At 47.2% G+C, this 24,538-nt stretch overlaps 1 protein-coding gene across 2 annotated transcripts in view; it reads right to left on the reverse strand.

The window, feature by feature from the left end:
* The window catches only part of LOC142309829 (synaptotagmin-15-like), a 117,023-nt gene that overhangs the window by 58,158 nt on the left and 34,327 nt on the right, over window positions 1–24,538 (reverse strand). For both annotated transcript variants that reach the window (XM_075347288.1, XM_075347289.1), the window contains 2 exons: window positions 20,410–20,580; window positions 20,163–20,283 (listed from right to left, as the gene is read on the reverse strand). In XM_075347288.1, coding sequence (XP_075203403.1) covers window positions 20,163–20,283; window positions 20,410–20,580 — 292 coding nt within the window. The remainder of the gene's footprint in view (window positions 1–20,162; window positions 20,284–20,409; window positions 20,581–24,538) is intronic.

A 24,538-nucleotide genomic window follows, 5' to 3' on the forward strand; every position in this document is an offset into this window, starting at 1 on the left:
ATAGCGCAAGTGTATCAGTCACTAATGCAGTACAGTTCATTTATTTACAGTGGAAGCGCGACATCATGTGGACACAAGCGGGTCACACGCACCATAGTAACGCGCTTCCACTGTAAATAAATGAACTGTACTACATTAGTGACGGATTCCGTTTGCGTCAAAATAGCGCAAGTGTGAAACTAGCCTAAGCATTAGGGATTTGCAGTCTGCATCAGCGAACTGCTGACATAACTGCCAATCTCATAAAATCCAATGATGCATCTGCTAGGAATACTGCTGCTCCCTGCATTAACACTTTATCCCCAAGTCAACTATGTAGTTGGTCTAGCCAGGCAATCATGGACCTGGGTGTACATGTCTCTGAGATTGACGGCTTTAACCGCTTCACCCCTTCTCAGCCCCCCCCGCCCCCTGGTAATTTTCTGTTTTCCATTTTTGTTTTTTCCTCCTCTTCTTCCAAGAGCAATAACTTTACTTTTCCAGCAATATAGCCATATGAGGGCTTGTTTTCTGCGACACAAGTTGTACCATATAGTGTACTGAAAAGGGGAAAACAAATTCCAAGTGCGTTAAAATTGTAAAAAAAAAGTGCAATTGTATGATTGTTTTGGGGTTTTTTTTATTTCCCATGTTCAATATATGGTAAAACTGGCCTGGCATTATGATTCCCGAGGTCAATATGAGTTTGTAGATATCAAACATGTATAGCTTCACTTTTATCCAAGTGGTGAAAAAAAAATTCAGAAGTTGGTAAAATATTATAAACAAAATAGAAAAAAAATCAGCGCTTTTGTTGCTATTTCTGAGACCTGTGAAGTTTTTATTCTTCAGAATCTTGGGCGCATTGACGGCTTATATTTTTGTGCCTTGAACTAGCATTTTTAATTATTCCATTCTTGTGTAGATTCGATGTTTGAACCGCCTGTTATTGCATTTTAATGCAATGTTGTGACGACCAAACAAAACTCTTAATTTTTGAGGTTGACATTTTTTTCTCACTACAAAGTTTACCAATCAAAATAAATGATTTTATATTTTGATAGAGCGGACATTTCTGAATGCGGCAATACCAAATTGTATATATTTTATATTTTATTCTCAAATGGGGCAAAATAATGAGGAGAGTTGGATTTTGAAAAAACAAAACCCTTTGCTTACATTTTTTTATTTATTTTACTAGTGAACCTAGGGGACTTTATCACTGCACAGTCCAGTTGATTGTGTTGATTAGAGCGATGCCGGCAACACGGGTCATCATCTCCAGACTGCCATGCCAACCCATTGTCACACCACGATCGAGTCATGGGGCCAACAATGACAAAGTGGAATGGCGCGACCCACGTTTGACAGCGTGATCTAAGGAGTTAACAAGCGCAGGTGGATCTCTGATCAGATCAGCAGACGTGTGCGGATTACTGCAGGATCGCAGTAACCGGTGGGAAGCAACCTAGGATGTACGTATATGTTCTAGGTCGTAAAAGGGAATAAAGGCCTCTGCTGAGGGTTCCCAGGCATTTCTCAAGTAGCTATCTAAAAGATTGTGTAATAGCGATGGGCGAGTGTGCTCAGCACTCGATCGAGCAACAGGGTGCTCGAGACGCTTGATGGTCAATTCACATTTAGATTGATCTTAGTTTCACGAAGCATGGGACTTAATGTAATTGCTTGCACCATAAATTTATAGGGTCTTCATAGCAAAAGGATGACTACATGTTCACATAGCAATTATTTTATCCCATGAATTTAATTTTTGCCTTTAATTTTGTCACTTCACTTATCCAACTTAGACTATTTAGTTATGATGCATCACACACAACTCAGATTACAACCTGTTTAAATATTTTTGTAATGTACCAAAATAAGTAAAAACCCAAAAGGGGTGAATCCCACTGCAAGGCACTGTAGCTGCATTCAGTCCATTCCCTATTAATACAGCTATTAGCTGCATTCAGTGTAGGGATAGCTGCTGGAGGAGGGATGGTTTTGGATTAGAGGCAATTAGTAAGGGTTTATTGCTTTACAATCATTCTATAGGTATACTGCTGCTGCACCCTAACTGCGTTGGTCATGGCACGGGTGATGCTATAGAAGAAGTGCAGTTGTAAGGCATGGGCGGCACACCAGGAAATATATTGCCAGCTGGGGACCAAGTAACTCAGAATTGCCAGTGCCATGAAGTTGCAGAAAGCCTCAGCCTATAAGCCTAAATGGCAACATTTCAAGGGCAAGCAGTCAAGATATGCAAGCACGTATCACCCTGTGTACTTTATCTCCACAAAGACCACAGGCAAAGCTTCCTTTTTGTGAGAAGCGAGCATTTTAGTTAACACAGAAGCGGTAGGTTTACGCAGATTATGGCATCATAGCCGCTTACTATCTTGGTTGATTCCTCAATGTTTTGTTAGTTGAGTGAGGGCCACGTGATGACCCTGTTTATATGGTTGAGGAGGACAAGAAAAATAATAAACCATGAAGTGTATACCGTTCTTTGGGTGGGAGGATTGAATAAGAATACATCAGAAAAGAAGAGTGAACACCTAACCCTTGCTCTATGTCCACCTTCTCTCTGTCATGTGCATGGATTCGAACCCTTGAGTCTTCCCTGTCCACCAGACCACAGTAGATTCACCTTTTCTTCAGGCGTATAGTTTCCGTTACCCTAATAAAACCAAAGCATGGATAACAGGTGTATTAATTTACTTGCTTGCCTGCCCAATCACCTTTTGGGTGCGGCTTTAAGTATGTTCCTCCTGCTAGTATTCTCTGCTGGTGATATCATTTTGAAGCCAAGCCATATTCCTGTTAGTTTCTGCCAGTCAGTGGAAAACCATTATTTATCTCTGCTGTGTTTGTTCTCTACTCTTCACCCCTCTTATGTTTGTTGTCAGTAAGTAGCAGTATATGCATTAGCTTTTACATTTGTTGTTAGTCTTACTCAATCTGGCATCATTTTCTATTTCAGCACACTTTCTCTTCTGTAGGTAATTTGCACTCTGCTCAGGCTTCCGGTTTCTTAGGAGGAATGTGAAGCGCTTGATCGCTGATCGGGTAGCATAGGCCCGAGTTGCCATTACTGAATCTATGGTCAGGTCTATTCCAAGTTCAGTAGGAACCTCAGAGTCTGAAGGTTTGGGATCTCTAGTCTGTAAGGGAACCTGCAGGGACAGTTGTCATTTTATAATGTGTTACCTTTAACCCTTTGTGAGTCGTAAGTAGAGATGAGGGAACCTGTCAAGGTTTGGTTTGTGCTCGTTGACTTTCCCGGTGTTTGCCAAATAGGACAACAAACATATCCAAACACCATTGTATTCAATGGGTAGCTATGTGTTAGTAAGGGCTAGGGAGGCTGCACGAGAAAGAAAAAAAGGAAATAAAACAGGAGCGTTACACTTTCGGAGTCTCCGCTGTCACATTGCTTCTAGTGCCGCTCATTATCCCTCATGCATATGCACTGCCATTGTCTGTGATAGCGTCTATGATAGGTGTAAGTCAGATTGCCGGTTACTCAGCCAAGTTAAAGCTGACAGCTGGGGGCTGGTATTCCAAGGCCTGAGAGGTCCATGATTATTGGGCCCTCAAGCCTAAAAATAGCAGCCTGCAGCCCCCAGAATTGTCGCATTGATTAGATGTGATAATCCCAGCACTTTACAAAGTTCATCCCTATTGCCCTTGTGCAGTGGCAATCAGGGTAATATAAGGGGTTAATGACAGCTCACCACTGCCTCTAAACCCAGATTATTAAACAGTATGCATCTATGAGACCCTCCCTCATTACTAATCCATAAGTAAAAATAAACACAAACACCGAAAAAATCTTTTATTTGAATACAAATAAAAACAAACAAAAAAAAACACACACTCTTTCACGCCTTTATTAACCCCCAAAACACCCATTTACATGAGGTACCATGTCAACCCCGGCTCATCTATATCCTGCAATCATAGCTTGCAGGCACGGAAGATGACCATATGCTGCGCTTGCAGGCAGGGACTGACTTATCCACAGCTGTGACATTACATGAGTTCCCACAGTACCCCACCTATGACCGCAGGAAAAGTCCCCTCAAGTGAACGGAGTTTAAATCAGTCCTGCATTTTCTAGCCGAAAACCAATTTTTTGGCCCGAGATGTAGATTTGATGCTAACATTTATACACCAAATCTGCATCGCCTGGCTGTGACATAGCTGAGGTTGGGCCAGAAGTCGATGGTTTCTGCAATAGTGTAACCATGAACAGTTACCAAACCAAACCGATCTTTGCTGATTATTGAGTGCCACATAATGACTGTGGACATGAAAAAAAAACAAACAAACAAACAAACATGACCCGTATAATCTTTTTTGGGGGAGAGGTGCATGAGTCTACACCAGAAAAAAAAATAAATAAACAAACATTTGAATTAGCTTTATGTTCTGCTATCATCCGCTAGGTTTGGGAAGTCAGGGCCAATCCAAGCCTTGTTCATTTTTAGAACAGTCAGCCTGTAAGCATTTTCAGTTGACAGGCAGATGCGTGTATCAGTTATGTCCCCGGCAGCACTAAAACGCTACGGAATCAACTTACGCTTTGAGGTAGCTGTGTATGTGGCGTGTGGGATTCCTGATTTTGCACAAGTCTATGGCAAGTAAAATTATGATTAAGGGCCACCTGATGGCCATGTAAACATTTGGAGTGAGGGCCGCATAATAACCCTGTTGATATCGTGAAGGAGGACAAGAAGTAAACCATGAACCGAATACCCTTTTTGGGATGTGAAGAGGTGTATGTGAATATACCAAAACAAAAAAAAAAATCCACAGAATCAACTTAAGCAGGGAGGGAACAGTGACTGAGCCTCAGATTTGCCTCAACTCCATGTAGAAAATAAATAAATAAAGATATGTTCATACAATGGGAGAAAGGAACAAATGCATCCCTTGTGTGAACAAATGGACAAAGGACTTGTGGTGTGTTCTTTCCTCTGGAAAGGGTTGGAGAAGTTCCCCCTGTATGATTCATGAATTTTTATTGGCAAAACATCTTCGAGATTATTCGGGTTCATGGAGAACTGGGCCGACTTCTCAGTCGGCTACAGGCTCTACGGTAGGGACGGGCTGCACCTCAATGGGGAAGGTGCAGCTGTGCTGGGGGAGAAAATGGTCAGACGGATGGAGGAGCTTTTAAACTAGGATCGGGGGGAGGGAGGGTAGTGGAGCAAATAAGGGGATAGATAGAGCAGATAGAGACAGGGAAACGGAAGGGGTCAATGAAGGATTAGGGGGGATGGGACATACAAGGAACGTAGGGAGGCTAGGAGTAATAAAGGTGTTAATAGGATTAAATGTCTACTGGCAAATGCAAGAAGTCTTGCAAACAAAATGAATGAATTGGAGACTCTTATGTTAACCATGGATTATGATGTGGTGGGCATTACGGAAACCTGGCTGGATGAAAGCCATGACTGGGTGACAAACATACAGGGTTATAGTACATTTAGGAAGGACAGGAAAGGCCAAAAAGGTGGTGGGGTGTGTATATTTATCAAATCTAACCTAAAACCTGTGTTGTATGATGACATTGAGGGGAACAGCAACAATGTAGAGTCAGTATGGGTAAATGTACATGGGGAGGGGAATAATGGAAAAATGATAATTGGAGTTTGCTATAAGCCTCCTAACATACCTGAACAAATAGAGGGTGAAATGCTGGAACAAATTGAAAAGGCAGCTAATAATAATAATCGGGTTCTTATTATGGGGGATTTCAACTATCCAGACATACAGTGGGACATAGAATCTTCTGGTTCTGCTAAAAGCTGTAAGTTCTTATCTACCATTCAAGACCATTTCCTCTCTCAGATGGTAGGTGAACCGACCAGGGGAGATAATTTGCTAGATCTGGTCCTGTCAAATAGACCGGATACAATTTCAGATCTACAGGTCCGGGAGCACTTGGGCACCAGCGATCATAATATGGTAAGCTTCGACATAATATTCAATAGAACATTTCAAAGGGGGAATGCTAAAACCTGGAATTTTAGGAAAGCTGATTTCAACAAATTAAGGGAAGAGCTTAAATGTGTAGATTGGGACAAAGTCATGGTAACTGGGGATACCGAACATAAATGGGGTAAGTTTAAGGATATACTACTAGAGTCCTGTAAAAAACGTATACCCTCTGGTAATAAAATGTCCAGGAATAAAAAGAAACCACTATGGATAAATAAGACTGTACAAAGTATAATAAAACAAAAACAAAAGGGCATTTAAAATCTTAAAGGCTGAGAATACAGAAATAGCATTGCAGGAGTATAAAGATATCAATAGGCAATGCAAAAAAGAAATCAAACAAGCAAAACTAGCTACTGAAACAAAAATCGCCAATGACATTAAAATAAATCCCAAAATCTTTTATAAATACATTAATGCCAAAAGGAAAACAAAGGATAGTATCGGACCCTTAAAATATAATAACAAGTTAGTTATAGAGGACAAACAAAAGACTGAGATATTAAATAGGCATTTCTCATCTGTATTCACCAAGGAACTGACTGTACCAGGGATCATTCAACAAGTGAAAAATCAAAGTCCACCACCCGATATAATTAATTTAACACAAGATGAAGTACGCCTACGTCTGAGTAAATTAAACATTGACAAATCCCCAGGGCCAGATGGCATTCATCCACGAATATTGAGGGAATTGAGCTCCGTAATCGACAGACCGCTGTATCTCATCTTTTTAGACTCACTTGTAACGGGGTTGGTGCCTCAGGATTGGAGGATTGCTGATGTGGTACCGATATTTAAGAAAGGTAAGAGGGTAGATCCAGGCAACTACCGTCCAGTAAGCCTGACATCAGTAGTATGCAAAGTTTTTGAGGGCATTTTAAGGGATGACATGCAAAAATATATTGCAGAAAATAATATGATAACTGACAAACAGCATGGATTCATGAAAGATAAGTCGTGTCTAACCAACCTGTTGGGGTTCTATGAGGGGGTAAGTTCAAACCTGGATATTGGTAATGCAGCTGATGTGATTTATTTGGACTTTGCAAAGGCATTTGATACTGTACCACATAATAGCCTTATACTAAAGCTCCAGAAGCAAGGACTAAGGGACACAATATGCAACTGGGTAAGGAATTGGCTAAGAGATAGGAAACAAAGAGTAGTCATAAATGGTACATTCTCTAAATGGGCTATAGTCAGCAGTGGGGTGCCGCAGGGATCTGTGCTTGGACCGATTCTTTTTACTCTCTTTATTAATGACCTTGTGGATGGGATTGATAGTACAGTGTCAGTCTTTGCCGATGACACCAAACTATGTAGGATATTAAAAACTGACCTGGATAGTACAATATTACAAAAAGATCTGGATAAGATGTCAGAATGGGCAGATACTTGGCAAATGAGATTTAATGTTGATAAATGTAAAGTAATGCACCTAGGACGGAGTAATCCTATAGCTGCGTATACATTAAATGGAAGTAAACTCGGGACTACAGAACAGGAGAAGGACTTGGGTATTCTCATTACAAATAAGCTGAGCAGCAGCACTCAATGTCAAAAGCAAATGCTAAAGCAAACAAGATTTTAGGGTGTATAAAAAGAGAGATTAGATCCCGTGATCCCAACGTATTGTTACCCCTCTATAAATCACTTGTAAGGCCACATCTGGAATACGGGATCCAGTTTTGGGCTCCACATTTTAAAAAGGACATTCAGAAGTTAGAGTCAGTTCAAAGGCGGGCAATTAGACTATTACAAGGAATGGAAGGCCTCCCATATGATGGCAGGTTGAAAAAGTTAGATATGTTTAGCTTAGAAAAAAGACGTCTCAGAGGAGATCTCATTTATATGTATAAATACATGTGTGGTCAATATAAAGGACTGACACATGACTTATTTCTTCCAAAAACAATACTAAGGACCAGGGGGCACTCACTGCGAGTGGAAGAAAAGCGATTCCGACACCTAAATAGGAAAGGGTTCTTTACAGTTAGAGCAGTCAGACTGTGGAATACACTACCACAAGAGGTTGTAATGGCAGATACTATAACAGCTTTTAAAAAAGGGCTGGATGATTTCCTCAGTACACAAAACATTGTTGGTTGGTTATAAAAAAAAAAAAAAAAAAAAGAAATTTTGGAAGCCCCCTGCTTCAATGTTTGTGAAGCCTTCGGGGCTGCATGATGGCTTAACCAGCACATGAGGAACAACCATCCACCTTAGCCTGAGGAAAATCTTTTAAAGATCCTTGTTGTGCCACTCGTAATCTGGCCATCAGGGAAGGAGATTCCCTCCCTGATGAAGCTGTATCCACAAGAGTATTTATATAATGGCGAAACGTGCGTTGGATGGTTAGGGGGCTTATCTTCATGGGGATCCCCTTACTGGGACTTGTAGTACTTTCATATAGCACCTTTTTGCTTCCAGTGACCTGTTTACTGCTTTGTGCCATGTTTGCACTGTATAGGCTATATTACTAGGAATCCTGGGATATATCCACTACAGCCTCTTTTGACTTCTTGTATAACTGCAATTTATGGCAAGATGCAACAATTCATGTCTCTTTTGTTGATTTAAGTGTTACACATGATGTATTAATGCATGGTATATTGTATATGAGACAGTCATTACTAGTTCAGGTTACTTGTATTGTACATCTATGTAGTTGTATTCCTGTCCCACTTTAAGGCTACCTTCCCCTTGTCTATGGTGTTTTTAATGGGGTTTTATAATGGCCATTTTTTCCTTTTGTGTGTCTTGCATGTTTGTACACCAATAAATATTGTTCTATATTGCACAATTTATTACTCTGGATTCTCCTGTTTTGGGTGAAATGGAAAAATGCAGTATTTTTGAAAGAAGAAGAAAGTCCATTCGTTAAGCTTTTTTTCAGCATTTTTTTGCAAGGAGCGCAAAAATGTTAAGTGTGAACATAGCCTAAGGGGTTGAGAAAGTGTTTTTTTTCTCTCTAATTAAATTGGCTTTATATAAACAAGTTATTATACAGGGAAGAATGTGTCTTAACATTTTTTCCTGTTAAATCCATGTTGTCATCTACAGTATGAAATGCTTTTGTGGCGCCCCAGCATCTGGTTGCCACAACAGTGTTGCCCCTCCAAAGGATTAATGCTGAGCCTGGAGGTAATTGGGGAAGTCTATTGGCCAGTAAGTACCAACATTCAACACCGTTTCTCCCTCAGGCCAGCAGAGGGAGCTCTAAACCTGGAGTTCCAGGGAGCATTTCCTTAAGCCTGACCTGGGGGAGGAGTTAGGTAGTCTGTGAGGGAAGTTCAAGGAGAGAGGAGCTGAGTAGTACGGTCGTGTGTGCTGGGGTTTGGAGCTAGGTTAGCTCAGCCCAGGAAAGCAGGAGCCGTAGCGAGGCCCATAGAGAAGATGCTAGAGGAGGACGGGTCATAACCTGTTCGCCTCAGAAGAGCACGCAACAAAACATCAGACGTCGGAGTCTGTGGTTGCCAGGGTGTAAAACCCTTCCCCGGTAGCCGAATCCGACGGGCAGGAGGGCTGCAGGTCCCCTGGCCCCATAAAGAACCCGAAGGTCCAGCTGCATCACAGGGGCCCGGTGTGGACTCCAGAAGAGAAGCACCAGACGTACCACAAGTCCCAGCAGCAAGAGGGCCACTGCTAAATCAAGATTGCAGGGTCCTGTAGAAGCAGAGAAAGAGCAGGGAGTAGGCCTCATTACTCGACTGGCCAAGGAGAACACCCCAGGTACTTCCAGGCCGACCGGAGCACCCTTACAACCTGTGACAGTCTCCCAGGACTAAACTGTTGCCAAGTAAAAGAAAAGAAGGTAAAGAGACTGTTTGTGTCGGTTTTTTACACTACCTGATTGGCCCTGCACCGCCCCCCACCATTGCATAGACTTTCATAAGCACAAACGGTTGCCCCAGGGTACCGCTCCACCTGTGGGGAGCAGAACCATCCCAGCTGCCATTACATCAGCCCCGGAGGCCCTATCCAGCAGTGGCGGCTCCATAGCCGCAATCCACAGGTGGCGTCACGATTCACAAATCTTCCATAAACTTAATTATAATCACCATCCCCACAACCGCCATATTAGTTGACCCCGCCAGGGTCACGGAGCCGGGGCCTGCCACCGCTGACTACCCCCCGGACTAGTCCGGCCCGGCACCGGGTGTCCCAGAGCCCTGGGGTGGGCGAGTCACTTTACTGTCAGTCTGTAAAAGTGGCGGATACTCTGGACAACATTTTTTCCAGTAGCGATATGGAAGTATATGTATTCAGGCATGTTCCCCATGCTGTTCCCATTCTATATAAGTGCTGTGTCAATCCATTTCAGCAAATTTTCCCACCTGGGAAAGAGTGTGGAAAAATTATCGAATTTCCCATTGACTTCCATTCTGCTCATTAGGTGAGACGAACACTCGAGCATCACAAATTGCTCGACTTGAGTACCAATTACTCCCATGTCCTCAAAAGGTAATGTAGATCTTTTAGATGACTTTGGCCATGGCTACAGCTATTTTTGGCACTTTATCCTTTGGGGGCTGCAGCATCTTCTTCAAGGGGATGCTTCGTCTTGGATAAGGAGGGCAGTGAACCCTTCTTCTAAGGCCTTTGTGTAGTGTGTAGGTTTCCGTTCAAGGACAGAAAACCAACTCATGCAGTTGGGGTGGGGCGGTAGGGGGGGTTTAGAAGAGGTTTTACACTTGTACTATATAGGTTTTCAGTCCTTGATGAGAGGATCCCCTTTCTTGTGGTGCTGTCATAGGTGAAAGGAAAAATAGGAAATGTATCCTTTCCCAATGTTTTAGGTTTATTTCACTTATTCTAAGTTTTTTTTTGTATTTTTAATTTATTACACTCACACTGTGCCCCCCATATAGAGGACCTTTGGGTGGCATTTTAACTGGATAAGAGCAGATAAATTGTAGTGGAATTGCTGAGGGTTCAAGAGGGTTCTGTGCAAGTTCTATTAATGCTTTAAGTTCTGGCCCCACATGATAGGCACAGGGATTCGACATGGGTGATGGCAATCTGTAGATGCAGGTAGGACCAGACAGCTGATGAGAGTAGAGGGATTGGATACGTGATGGTCACACTGGTGACTATGAAGTGACTGGGTAGGGACCCCTAAGCTGGCCCTCAGACTAGATAGGACCCTGAGCTGACCTTCACCCCAGAGGTGCACTCAATGGTAGTGAGGTCTGGGTCCCCAGCATGTCCCTATAGCCTGTTCTAGACCCTGATGTAATACCCTACACACCCATCACCAAAGGGTCAGGCTGGGAGAGTAGTTACAAACCCCATCGAAAAACAGCGCAGACTGGGGGGGGATAACAAACTCACGCACCCCAAAAAAAACAAACATCAGGGTGGCTACGAGAAGGTGTATAGTGGGTAAATAAGGTAAGGGAGAAGGTAACTAAACAACAGGATACATCCACACCAAATAACTGAAGATGCCAGCAGCAGCAGCAGCAAACACCTCCTTCCTGCTCAAGACAAAGCTCCAGAATTAATTCTGAGTAACCAGCACCCTCTGCTGTGAGCAGAGGGTATTTATCCAGGTTGGGAGTTGTTATCAGTGGAAACACCTAATCAGGGGTAATGAGCAATGAGAAAACTGACATTAACCCCGTGTATGCCAAAAGGAAAAAACACATTTAATGTGTAGAGAGTATCAGATGGTACTAAGACTCAGAGCCTGATCCTATCAAAGGGAGACGACCGTGACATGATGTGAGAATAGATATTTTTGTTATTTTTTTATATTAAGTTTAGTATGATCTGGGATCTGGAGATATGTTTGAGCATAGTGACATTAAAATCATGGAGAATATCTTCTCCATAGAGTTTACCAGGGGAGAAAAAATAAATAAATCTGCAAATAGGTGAATTTGAATCTTGCCTGATGTGCTCATCTCTAATTTTAACATAGTAAGACTACGTTCCTTCGATGAGTATTTGGTGAGAACTTAACCAAATACATTTTTATTGCAGTCTTCCCCTGTACTGGGGCTGGTATATTTTCTTCAGTTGCATGGGATTTATAGCTTCCGACCTGCATATCAGAGCTGAAGAGTTCTAGGAGAACCCAACAGTCCCTGCTCTTCCTGCACCCAGTGATAATCACTGGGTCCAAAAGGGAGGAGTGTATGGAAGTGGACAAGACAGTCAGTGCATCCAATCAGATTTAACGGGGTTGGTAGGAGAAAGTTGCACTATGTTGGCCAAAGACAACACCCAGAATGAATCAATGACAAAGCAGTTTCCTTGAGTGAAGAGTTAAAGGGAGACAAAGAGTCAGGTGACAACAGTGGCACAGCAGCAAAATAATGCCCAGGATGTCATAGGAAAGGAGGAGTTGGCGCGAAAAAAAAGCCAATGTGCAAGCAGGTGTGCGGACTGCTCATCGCTCTGCAAAGTAATCAACCATGACTATTGACACCCTGGATAGGAAAGAGTTTTGTCATCTGCAAGAAGTAGATCCAGAGCCCCGAATTTGTGGTCAACCCAGACACCATGCCAGTCTGGAGTTCTGACCACATAGTCAAATAACGAAGGGAGAAGTTCAAGTCTCGTGGGTGATCTGAGTGAGCAGGGCCCTTGTCTCCTTCTTAACTGTGCAGTACACAGTGATGTGAGATTGCCAACAGCATCATACCCAATTTCTAGCGTAACAGTTTGTGAAACTGCTGCATATATCATAACACAGAATGTATTTGTTTATTAGGACTGACAATTATTGACTCCGTTAGATAGGGAAGCTGACAGATATAAGTATCTGAAGATAGTTTAACCTCAGAGTGGCCATAACCTCAGAGTGGCCATTTGCGGAGTGAAAAGTAGACATAGCTTGGTTATTTTCATTAGAAGCTGTTCAGTAAAGAATTGTTTCTGTATGTTTTATGTACAAGCTGCTTGGCCTGTGATCTATTGATTTGATTCTTATGTAGTGCACCCTACCCCCAATTTGTGTAATAATCCTTATAATAATAATATAATCCAGAGTGACCACTGCATTGTTAATGCTTCCTGATCTGTAAGCACAAGCACTGGTTCTGCTCTGTGTATACAGTGATCGAGAAGATAGACATACTAATAAATCATTCATCTTCTGTGTTGGGAGTCTGGCTGTGTCATACAGCCAGCTCTGCACCCCCAAAGCAGCAGAACTTTGTGCAAGCTGCTTACTCTGTACTGATGTTTTGTAATGTCAGCGCACAGTAAATTGTGGACTGCCCCGACATTTATAGTCTATAGGCAGTCCAAGAATAATTAATATCTGTATGTGTCTTTCTTATGCCATGCTACGATTAAGGGTCAATGAGGTCCCATAACATATAGAAGACACTGATGTGTTCATTTAATTTAATGTTTCAGCATAAAATACAAGATTTATATTATATTTTTCTGTGCTAATAAGTGTGCTGCTCTGCATCCCTCTTACACAGTGTGAATAGGCTTCTCACTCAGCTGCGGGATGAGGTAATAACAGGAATGTTTTTTGTTTAAATAGTCCGGCTGGTTTATTCACACGTCTCATAAAAACAGCTCCAGGAGAAAACATCAAGCAAACCTTTTCCAGCATAAAAGGTAAAAACAAGAAAGTAAGTCTGTGGTACAGCGGGATCGCCCACTCAAGATAAGCAGTCCTCTTTCTCAAACAGAGCTTTACACTGAAGGTCTACCCACCTTCCGACACAGACACCATATGAGACTACTGGTCTCCTTTTATATCCAAAGCCACACCTAGAGGTGAAGTACTGTATGTGAGCAGCCAGACCCGCCTGTCTTTCCGGCTGCTCGTAAAACCCGGCCCTAATATTCTGCCAGTACTACATGTACTGAAGCTTGCTCCCAGGCTTACATTACAGAAGATAACCACCTCTGCAACACATACCTCTCATCGACTACATGACCAGCAGCCCTCTTACAACATGTAAGCTGGACTAAATTGTTTATTGTTTTTAGTGGATATATGCAGTTTGATATTTTCATAGCAGTGAAGGGAATTTTGTTACTTACCGTAAATTCCTTTTCTTCTAGCTCTTATTGGGAGACCCAGACGATTGGGGTATAGCTGCTGCCCTCTGGAGGCCACACAAAGCACTACACTAAAAAGTGCAAGGCCCCTCCCCCTCTGGCTATACCCCCCCGTGGTATCACGGGTTCTCCAGTTTTAGTGCCAAAGCAAGAAGGAGGAAGCCAATAACTGGTTTAAACAAATTAACTCCGAATAACGTCGGAGAACTGAAAAACCGTTCAACATGAACAACATGTGTACCCGCAAACAACCAAGAAATCCCGAAGGACAACAGGGCGGGTGCTGGGTCTCCCAATAAGAGCTAGAAGAAAAGGAATTTACGGTAAGTAACAAAATTCCCTTCTTCTTCAGCGCTCTATTGGGAGACCCAGACGATTGGGACGTCCAAAAGCTGTCCCTGGGTGGGTAAAGAGATACCTCATGTTAGAGCTGCAAAACAGCCCTCCCCTACGGGGATGTCACTGCCGCCCGCAGGACTCTTCTACCTAAGCTGGCATCCGCCGAAGCATAGGTATGCACCTGAAAATGTTTGGTGAAAGTGTGCAGACTCGACCAGGTAGTTGCCTGGCACACCTGTTGAGCCGAAGCCTGGTGTCGTAGCGCCCAGGACACACTCACGGCTCTGGTTGAATGGACTTTCAGCCCTGAAAGAACCGGAAGCCCTGCAAAACGGTAGGCTTCCAGAATTGGTTCTTTGATCCATCGAGCCAGGGTGGCTTTAGAAGCCTGCAACCTCTTGCGCGTACGAGCGACAAGGGCATCGGAACGGCGTACGGGCGCCGTGCGTGAAATGTAGATTCTGAGTGCTCTCACCAGATCTAGCAAACGTAAATCATTCTCATACCGGTGAACCGGATGAGTGCAAAAGGACGGTAAGGAGATATCCTGATTAAGATGAAACGAGGATACTACCTTAGGGAGAAACTCCGGAATGATGCGCAGCACTACCTTGTCCTGGTGAAAACACCAGGAAGGGAGCCTTGGATGACAGAGCTGCCAGCTCAGACACTCGCCGAAGCGATGTGATCGCAACGAGAAACGCCACCTTCTGTGACAGGCGAGAAAAAGAAACTTCCTTCAGAGGCTCGAAAGGCGGCTTCTGGAGAGCAACTAGAACCCTGTTCAGATCCCATGGATCCGACGGCCCCTTGTACGGGGGTACGATATGACAAACCCCCTGCGGGAACGTGCGCACCTTAGAAAGACGTGCTAGACGCTTCTGAAAGAACACGGATAGTGCTGAGACTTGCCCTTTGAGGGAGTCTAGCGACAAGCCCTTTTCTAACTCCTATTGTAGGAAGGAAAGAAAGATAGGCAATGCAAATGGCCAGGGAGACACTCCCTGAGTAGAGCACCAGATTAAGAAAACCTTCCACGTTCTGTGGTAGATCTTAGCAGACGTGGGCTTCCTAGCCTGTCTCATGGTGGCAACGACCCCTTGGGATAATCCTGAAGACGCTAGGATCCAGGACACACAAGCCACACAGTCAGGTTCAGGGCCGCAGAATTCCGATGGAGAAAAACGGCCCTTGAGACAGTAAGTCTGGTCGGTCTGGTAGTGACCCCGGTCGGCCGACCGTGAGATGCCACAGATCCGGGTACCACGATCTCCTCGGCCAGTCTGGTGCGACGAGTATGACGCGGCTGCAATCGGATCTGATTTTTGCGCAGTACTCTGGGCAAGAGTGCCAGAGGTGGAAACACATATGTGAGCCGGAACTGCGACCAATCTTGCACTAAGGCGTCTGCCGCCAGAGCTCTGTGATCGCGCGATCGTGCCATAAATGCCGGGACCTTGTTGGTGTGCCGAGACGCCATTAGGTCGACGTCCGGCCCCCCCCCAGCGGCAACAGATTTCCTGAAACACGTCCGGGTGAAGGGACCATTCCCCCGCGTCCATGCCCTGGCGACTGAGGAAGCCTGCTTCCCAGTTTTCTACGCCCGAGATGTGAACTGCGGATATGGTGGATGCTGTGTCCTCCACCCACATGAGGATTCGCCGGACTTCCTGGAAGGCTGCTGACTGCGTGTCCCTCCTTGGTGGTTGATGTATGCCACCGCTGTGGAGATGTCCGACTGGATTCGGATCTGCTCCCTTCTAGCCACTTTTGGAAAGCTAATAGGGTAAGATACCCTGCCCCGATTTCCAGCACATCGAACTGAAGGGTGGACTCCTGCTGAGTCCACGTCCCCTGAGCCATGTGGCGGAGACAAACTGCTCCCCACCCTGACAGACTCGTATCTGTCGTGACCACTGCCCAGGATGGGGGCTATGGCAATGAGGTGGGAATAAGCCACTATTGCAGCGAGTCCTCGGCCGTCAGGGAAAGGGAGACTTCCCGTCCAGGGAGGTTGACTGCCCATCCCATTTGCGGAGAATGTCCGATTGCCGTTGGCGCAGATGAAACTGCGCAAAGAGAACTGCCTCGATGGCTGCCACCATCTTCCTTAGGAAGTGCATGAGGCGCCTTAAGGGGTGCGACTGGCCTGGAAGGAGAGACTGCACCTCTGTCCACAGTGAACGCTGCTGGTTCAGCGGAAGCTTCACTATGGCTGATAGAGTATGAAACTCCATGCCGAGATACGTTAGTGATTGAGTCGGAGACAGATTTGACCTTGCCAAATTGATGATCCACCCGAAAGTCTGGAGAGTCTCCAGCGTAACATTCAGGCTGCGTTGGCATGCCTCGAGGGAGGTTGCTTTGACGAGTAGATCGTCCAAGTACGGAATCACTCCGTGAGAGTGCAAGACTGCTACCACTGCTGCCATGACCTTGGTGCCCACCCGTGGGGCTGTCGCCAGACTGAATGGCAGAGCTACGAACAGAAGATGTTCGTCTCCTATCACAAAACGTAGAAAACGTTGGTGCTCCGTAGCAATTGGCACGTGGAGATAGGCATCTTTGATGTCTGTTGAGGCAAGGAAGTCTCCTCGAAACATTGAGGCAATGACGGATCGGAGGGATCCCATCCGGAACCGCCTGGCGTTCGCATGCTCGTTGAGCAGTTTCAGAACCAGAACAGGACGGAAGGAACCGTCCATTTTTGGAGCCACAAAGAGATTGGAGTACAAACCCTCGCCCTCGTTCCTGAGGGGGGACAGGGATCACCACTCCTTCTGCTCTTAGAGCGTCCACCGCCTGCAGCAGGGCATCTGCTCGGTGGAGAGGTGGGGCCGTTCTGAAGAATGGAGTCGGAGGACGAGAACAGAACACTGTCCTGTGCACGTGAGCACAATGTCCGTCACCCACCGGTCTGTGACCTGTGGCAGCTAAATGTCGCCAAAGGCGGGGGAGTCTGCCATCAACCGCGGATGCGGAGAGAGGGAGAGAGCTGAGAGTCATGAGGAGACCGCCTTGGTAGCGGTTCCTCCGGCTGCCTTCTTTGGGCGTGATTGAGCCCGGCCGGAATCTGAGCCCGTCTGAGGTTTTGTAGCCCTTTTGCACGAGGACAATTGGGACCTGCCCGAGCTTGGGAAGGACCGAAACCTCGACTGTACTTTTAGGACAGCATTAATAGGGTAAGTCGCCGTGCAGACATTGCGGAGTTACGGACGCCTCTGCGGTACAGATGTACATGTGCTCAAGGCCAGCTGCGCAAGAACCGCTGAAAAGGTTAGGTTGCCTATACGGCTGTGAATGCCGGAGCAACCGACACGCCGATAGCCTCCTAGACAGATTTCAACCAGAGTCCATCTGTCTGTGAATGGCATCTTTAAGTGAAGCCCCATCTCCAGTGCAACTATGGCTCTATATGCAAGCCTGGAGATTGGAGAATCCACCTTTGGACCCTGGGTCCAGCGCTGACCACGTCAGGGGAAAAAAGGGATAACGTGTATCCTAAAAACGTTTGGAGAAGACGCTTATCTGGTAAGCGTGGTGTTCCTGGACTGCTTCTCTGAAGTCAGCGTGGCCAGAAAAATACTCAATATCTGCGTGAGACACTGAAAAGGAACTTCTCCTGTTCGTCTCCTATCTCCACTGGGGGAGCTGAGGGAGGAAGATCCAACCTTCCATTGGTGGACGGTATAGGATCATTCCTGGCGGTACCACCCGGTGTATCCGGATTGAGAGCGATGTCAGTATCAAAGCCCTGAAGAGCTGCCTTTTGTTCAAGTAGATTGCCCATGGGTGCAAGTCTCTAAATTATGACTACTCCGTCCCTGTCCATGGACAGGGTTGACAGGAGGTTTCTTTGGCCACAACTAGTAGAGCCCCGGCAGACGAAGTGCTAGAGACCCCGGCAGACGACGTGCTACAGGGGAGCATGCACACAATGGGACGGTGTCATGAACAGCATCCCATGTAGTAAAAACAGCACTGAAAACTGTGTTGCTTTTTTGCCACTGCCGACTAGCTATCTAGAAGTATATAGCCAAGATTGGTGACCGTACATTGCAATGTATAGCATACAGGCATAAAGTACAAATGACCACTGCAGCACAAGCAATACAAGCAGCATAGAAGCCTGTGCCCTGGCACCCCTGCTCTTCTGCTGCTGTATACTAGTCATCTAGGGGAATATAGCCCAGAAGAGTGACCCTACAGTGCAATGTATAGCATACAAGCACAAGTACAAATGAACACTGCAGCACATGCAATACAAGCAGCGTAGAAGCCTGTGCCCTGGCACCTCTGCTCTTCTGCTGCTGTAGACTGGTCATCTAGGGGAATATAGCCCAGAAGAGTGACCATACAGTGCAATGTATAGCATACAAGCACAAGTACAAATGCACACTGCAGCCCCTGCAATACAAGCAGCATAGAAAAAAACCTGTGCCCCAGCACCCTTGGTTTTCTGCTGCTGTAGTCTAGCCATTCCAGAAGAATATAGCTAAGACTAGCGACTGTACAGTGCAAGGTATAGCATATCAGCATAAACACAAATGAACACCTCAGTCGTGCAAAACAAGCAGCCTAGAAAGCCTGTGCTTTAGCACACCTGCTTTCCTGCTGCTGATGAGTCGCTCCCCAAGCGGGCATACAGCGACCTATGCAGTTAAAAACAACACATGTATACACTGCATATCTATTGTGGTCAGCACTATGTGTGCCCTTACCGCCCGCCTATAAGCGGGTGTATGAACGCCACTGTCCTGCCTTGGTGCCCCGAGCTCTGTAATGGCTGCCGGCTTCTTCCCCAGCTCGTGTGAGGAGGGGCGGGCCGTGGGCGTGCCCCAAGGCAGAGCGGGAATCCGGCGCCCGACAGTGTGCAGTGAGAGGGCTGGAGCATGTAAAAAGGCTCCAGCCCTCGGCGCTGCTGATTGTTCAGCGCCTGTCCCCTTCCCTGAGTGACAGGGAGGGGGCGGGAACGAAGCGGCACTAGGCCGCAGAAGCCGGGGACTGGAGTTATAAGCGCCGCCGCCGTAAAAGCGCGGTCGGCGCCCAGTCCCCGGCGAACTACAAGTCCCAGCCGCGCCGCCGCTCCCGGAGCGTCCGGCGCGGTAGTTCCCAAAACATAAAGTCACTCAGCAAGGCTGCAGTGACTGTAACCCTTTACTGTCCCCGGCGCACTAGCACACCCAGCAAGTCTGGAGTGTGCTGTGCCTGTGTGTACGGGGACACAGAGTACCTGTAATGGTGCAGGGCCATGTCCCTGAACGGTACTCCAGCTCCCTATCCAGCAGGTTCAAATGGGTCTGTGGATGGAGCCCGGCATCAGAGCTTTGAGGCCGGCAGGATCCCACTTCCACAGAGCCCCTCAGGGGGATGTGGAAGGAAAACAGCATGTCAGGCTCCAGCCCTGTACCAGCAATAGGTACCTCAACCTTACAACACCATCCAGGGGTGAGAAGGGAGCATGCTGGGGACACTATATGTGTCCTCTTTTCTTCCATCCGAAATAGTCAGCAGCTACTGCTGACTAAAATCTGTGGAGCTATGCGTGGATGTCTGACCTCCTTCGCACACAAAGCTAAAACTGGAGAACCCGTGATACCACGGGGGGGTATAGCCAGAGGGGGAGGGGCCTTGCACTTTTTAGTGTAGTGCTTTGTGTGGCCTCCAGAGGGCAGCAGCTATACCCCAATCGTCTGGGTCTCCCAATAGAGCGCTGAAGAAATATAATATTCCACACTGTACTAATTGTTGTGCTTTAAAGTGTTATTACAAAGGAATAATGAAAATGTTGTACTCACAAACAACACCACGTTCCTCTTGGAACTGAATACCCTTAGCTCTGAGCACCACCACTGTCAAGCGTCCAAGGTAATCATTGTAGCTTAGCGAGAACTGGATGTCTCCATACTCAGATGGCGGCTTTAAAGGGAGAGAACAGAAATATTTCATAAGGCTTCATTTGATTATCATAATGTAAAAAAAAAACAAAAAAAAAAAAAAAAAAAAAACCACAGTATTGTGGCCGTCGTTTACATAATGAATTACCTCTAAATTTTCTTGTTCTAAGTCTCTCCAAATAACCAGCTTTCCATCATCACTCAAGTTCTCATTTTTCAAAGGAAAGATAACTTGTCCTAATAGGTGATGCTTCTTTATTTTATCCACATGGTAGACAGAAAACCTTAGAGTCCTTTGATGCAATGTTTTTCCAGAAACCTGTGGAACATAAAATGCTGTACTAAATTGAAAATCTTGCAGTGTAGCAGGGAAATCATCCATTTGGCAATCTGTGAAACGTAGTTTAACACTGCTCTACTCAAATCAGTACACCATGTTACAGTGGATATCCAGAAACATTGCGGTGCAGGTAACTTAATAAAAAAAAAAAAAAAAACAAAAAACACAACAACACACCTAACCTGCTGACATTCATTCATGAAATCTGAGAGAAGGGTGATGTTAGTACAAAGAGCCCAATTCGTGGTATGCATCACTGCGCTGCTTGCTGCAGTTTTGATAGAATCCCCATTTTCTCTGTGGTAGATATAGTGATCGGAATACTGAGCCCTGTATATGTGACGCCCTGACACAGCCAGGTAGCTCCACAAAATAGGCCCCTGCATAACACTGTCCCACAAAGCCCAAAAAGAACTCACAGTAGTGCAGAGGAAAGGAACACAGACCATCAGCCCGGGTGTGGGACCCGAATGCACACGGTTGCGGCGGCCAGCCACCACCACCACCTTGGTTTACCACTGGACTCGTCTGATTATTTAAATCGTGAGTAAACTAATACTCCCCGGTCTGACCGGGTGCGCCGGCCCCTGCAATCACCTCCCTCAGCACAGAGACACTGGGCCCCAGGGCATCCATCCCTACCCACGGAGGGGTTAACATGCAGCTGCTATCCCATCGCCCTCCGGGTGCCCACAACAGCAGCGGTGGTGCCATACTTCACCACACACCGTGGGTGGTGTCACAGACAGTTTACAGCAAATCCCGTACAAATACGTCCCCTTTTATTTGAAGTGTCTGCGTGACCCCCGGGTCTGGAAGAATCCCTCGAGCCGCACTGCGGATCCAGATCCGAGCAGCTCGACTGCTAGCATGAGGGCAGCACACCTCAAAACTTGGTGTCATGAACAGGATACGAACCGATCCACTTACCTGTGGAAGTGCGCCTTGTTCTGGACTGTCAGCGGTATTCCGCTGCAACAATTTTTGAAAATGTCTCCATCTTTGCCCCCATTCTTGGGTGCGAAAAACAACAACCCAGCATCTTCTTCCCCAAGAAAGGGCGCGAAGTTGAAGACCCGCCCCCTGGGAAAAGGGCCGGAAGGAAGTGACTCCTGAGGCCGAAAACGAAACTGAGAGCCGCGAAAAAGGTCTGCTCCCGAAAAACCAGGGGGCAAGCGGAAAACTGCGGCATGTGACCCAAGGAGATAAGAGGCAGGGACACCAGGACTCTGCCATCTTCTGTTCCTGGACACCATCTTGATAGGATGTCTGACCGGTCTGGCAACCCGAAAATGGAGGAACCTGCTCCCGGGACTGCTGACTGGGTGGAATCCCAGACCGCGAAAATGTGCCGCAAGATCCAGGCCCAAGCAAATTTCCTGCTGGCAAGATGGAAGGCCAAGATGAGGGATCTGGCTGCAGCCGTCCGGGCGCGCGAAGAGGAGATGGCCTCAGAGGAGCGGGTAAGAGACCCACGCCCCTATGTTCCACCGGAACCAGCCCAACCGGCTGGGGAGCTCGGTCTGCCCCCGTCTGCCACTTAGTCTCCCTCGCTGCCCGCACCTGCAGTTAGTGCCCCACTCGGTCCGCTGCCCCAAGCTACGGCAGCGGTACCCCTTACAACTGCCCACGAGTACCCGCAATGGGGTCCTTGGACCATGAGCCAGTCACCGCTCCGACACCTGTACCAGCCCCGCGCAAAGCCAAAGCCCGGAAGACATCCCCTCCGGCCCAGAGCCTGGCTGCACCAAGGATGACGTTACCCTACTCCCGAGGAGGACTGTGCGCTTGATGACGACGTCTCCGGCAGTCCGCCCGGCCGCAACGGAGGCGACACTCGATCAAGAGACGGCCGCAGCAAAGACGCCAACCGCTCCCCAGTACCCGGTCCTGGCTGGGGCGCAGCCGGGAAGCACCTGCAAAGCGGCAGAGCAGGCCACGAGTCAGCGGAACCCTCCACCACAAATGAGGCCAGTCGTAGCCGGCAGTGAGGGTATCCGGATGAGCCGAGCCACTGAGCAGGAGGATGCAGAGCACGGAACCAGTGCCCCGTACTGGGAGTGGCAATGGCAGCAGCTGAAGACTAAAATCGCTGCCCGAGAAAAGAGGAAGGCAGAGGTATTAACCCGCACCTACCGGGAGAAGGTCAATCTCCGGCAGGCAACTATCCGGGTGCGGGACCAGACTTACCAAGGACAGGTCCGGAATTTCAACTCCCAAAAGGGATGGGGCTTTTACGAGCCGGGCCTGGAGGCCGAGATTTTTGTATCCCGAAGGGATGTGGCCCCCCATCTGCCTACGAGCCACCCGGATCGAGACCTGGAGCCAGGAGAGCTGGTCTCTTTCACCCAGTATTGCGGAGAGAGGGGGTGGTTCGCCCTAGATGTAAGAAGGTGGGCGAAAGAAGATGTAAATCTGTGCCTCCACCCCCCTCCACCATCTTCAACCACAGATGAGTAAAAGGTAGCGGTTCCCGGCTACCCCAGTTGTGTTTACCCCAGTTAAAGAAAAATGCCCTTGTTTTAAATGGACCATGGCCGAGAACTGGCAGGCCAACCCAGAAACTTTTGGGTCTTGTAGATACCCCCATTTATCTTCTTGTTGCACATGGCGCAGTGTCTGGAGAGGCTGATTGGAGGAAGGGTCTGCGGAAGAGTAGGCTGAGGCCCAGTCACTAATGCAACCAGTGGCTAACCTCCAGGCCAGGGGTCCCTCTGGACTTGGGGCCCTTGAGATGGACTGCCGGGTAATGAACTTTTTACCCGGCCCGTGTGGGCGTCACCCGGACCCGTTCCTGGATTTGGGAAAAGGGGTGTGCACCAGTGTTAACGGTGGCACCAGGGAACAGGTTGTTTTGGGTGGGTGCAATGAGAAAGTGGTCCGTTATGTTTGCAACGTTTAAGAATTGTGCCTCCCGTAAAAGGGAAGAAATATGTTTTTATGTATTAATGTTATTATACTTGTTACCCCTTTTTCTTATTCCAGTCCCGGTTACAATAAACTGTGGTGGTTGGACAGCCCGTGGACGGTCTGCATTCAACTAAGGGGGAATGTGACACCCTGGCACAGCCAGGTAGTCCCACAGAATAGGCCCCTGGGTTTCACACAGCAGACAAAATCCTAGTAACCCCCCCCTCCAGGGTAGGAAGGGCACACCAGTGGACCGGACCAGGCAGATGAGAAACACCATCTAGGGGTCTGGAGAACCCGGGGCGGGAAAAACAGTCAGTTGAGTTAAGAGTTGAGAGTGTGAAGTTGTAGTTCAAGTGGAGTGGAGTTGTCGAGAGGAGTGGAAGTTCAAGTGCAAGCCAGAGTGGAAAGTCGTTGGGGTTGGAGCCCCAGCGTGCTGGCTAGGTGGCGGATGGTGGTCCGTGTCAAACAGGAGACGGGAAGATGGCTGCCGGAGATCAGAGGTGGACCGGGGCACGGTTGGAGCCCGCCGGTACCAACACCAGATAACTGACCCGGAAACCGTGTACAGAGGGAGTATTTGGACCCTGAAGCCAGGACCGGAACCAACGGCCTAGCTAATTAACCAATTGAGGGCAGGATTACAGGTCCTGTCCCAACCAAAGTCCCAAAAGCAGACAACAGCCCACCGTGGAAGATAGGGCATCTGTCAGGGCCCGGCAGATCCCAAGGGCCAGAGTTAGCGGGCACGGCTCCCACCCGTAGTTCTGGGAGCGGGCTTCCGTGTTCCATACCGGAGAGCCCAAAGAGAGCTCACAGTAGTGCAGAGGAAAGTGACACAGACCATCAGCCCGGGTGTGGGACCCGAATGCACCCAGTTGCGGCGGCCGGCCACCACCACTTGGTTTAACACTGGACTCGTCTGATTATTTTATCATGAGTAAACTAATATTCCCCGGTCTGACCGGCCCCTGCAATCACCACCCTCAGCACAGAGACACTGGGCCCCAGGGCATCCATCCCTACT

This window comes from Anomaloglossus baeobatrachus, chromosome 5 (assembly GCF_048569485.1).
Source record: "Anomaloglossus baeobatrachus isolate aAnoBae1 chromosome 5, aAnoBae1.hap1, whole genome shotgun sequence".
NCBI lineage: Eukaryota > Metazoa > Chordata > Amphibia > Anura > Aromobatidae > Anomaloglossus > Anomaloglossus baeobatrachus.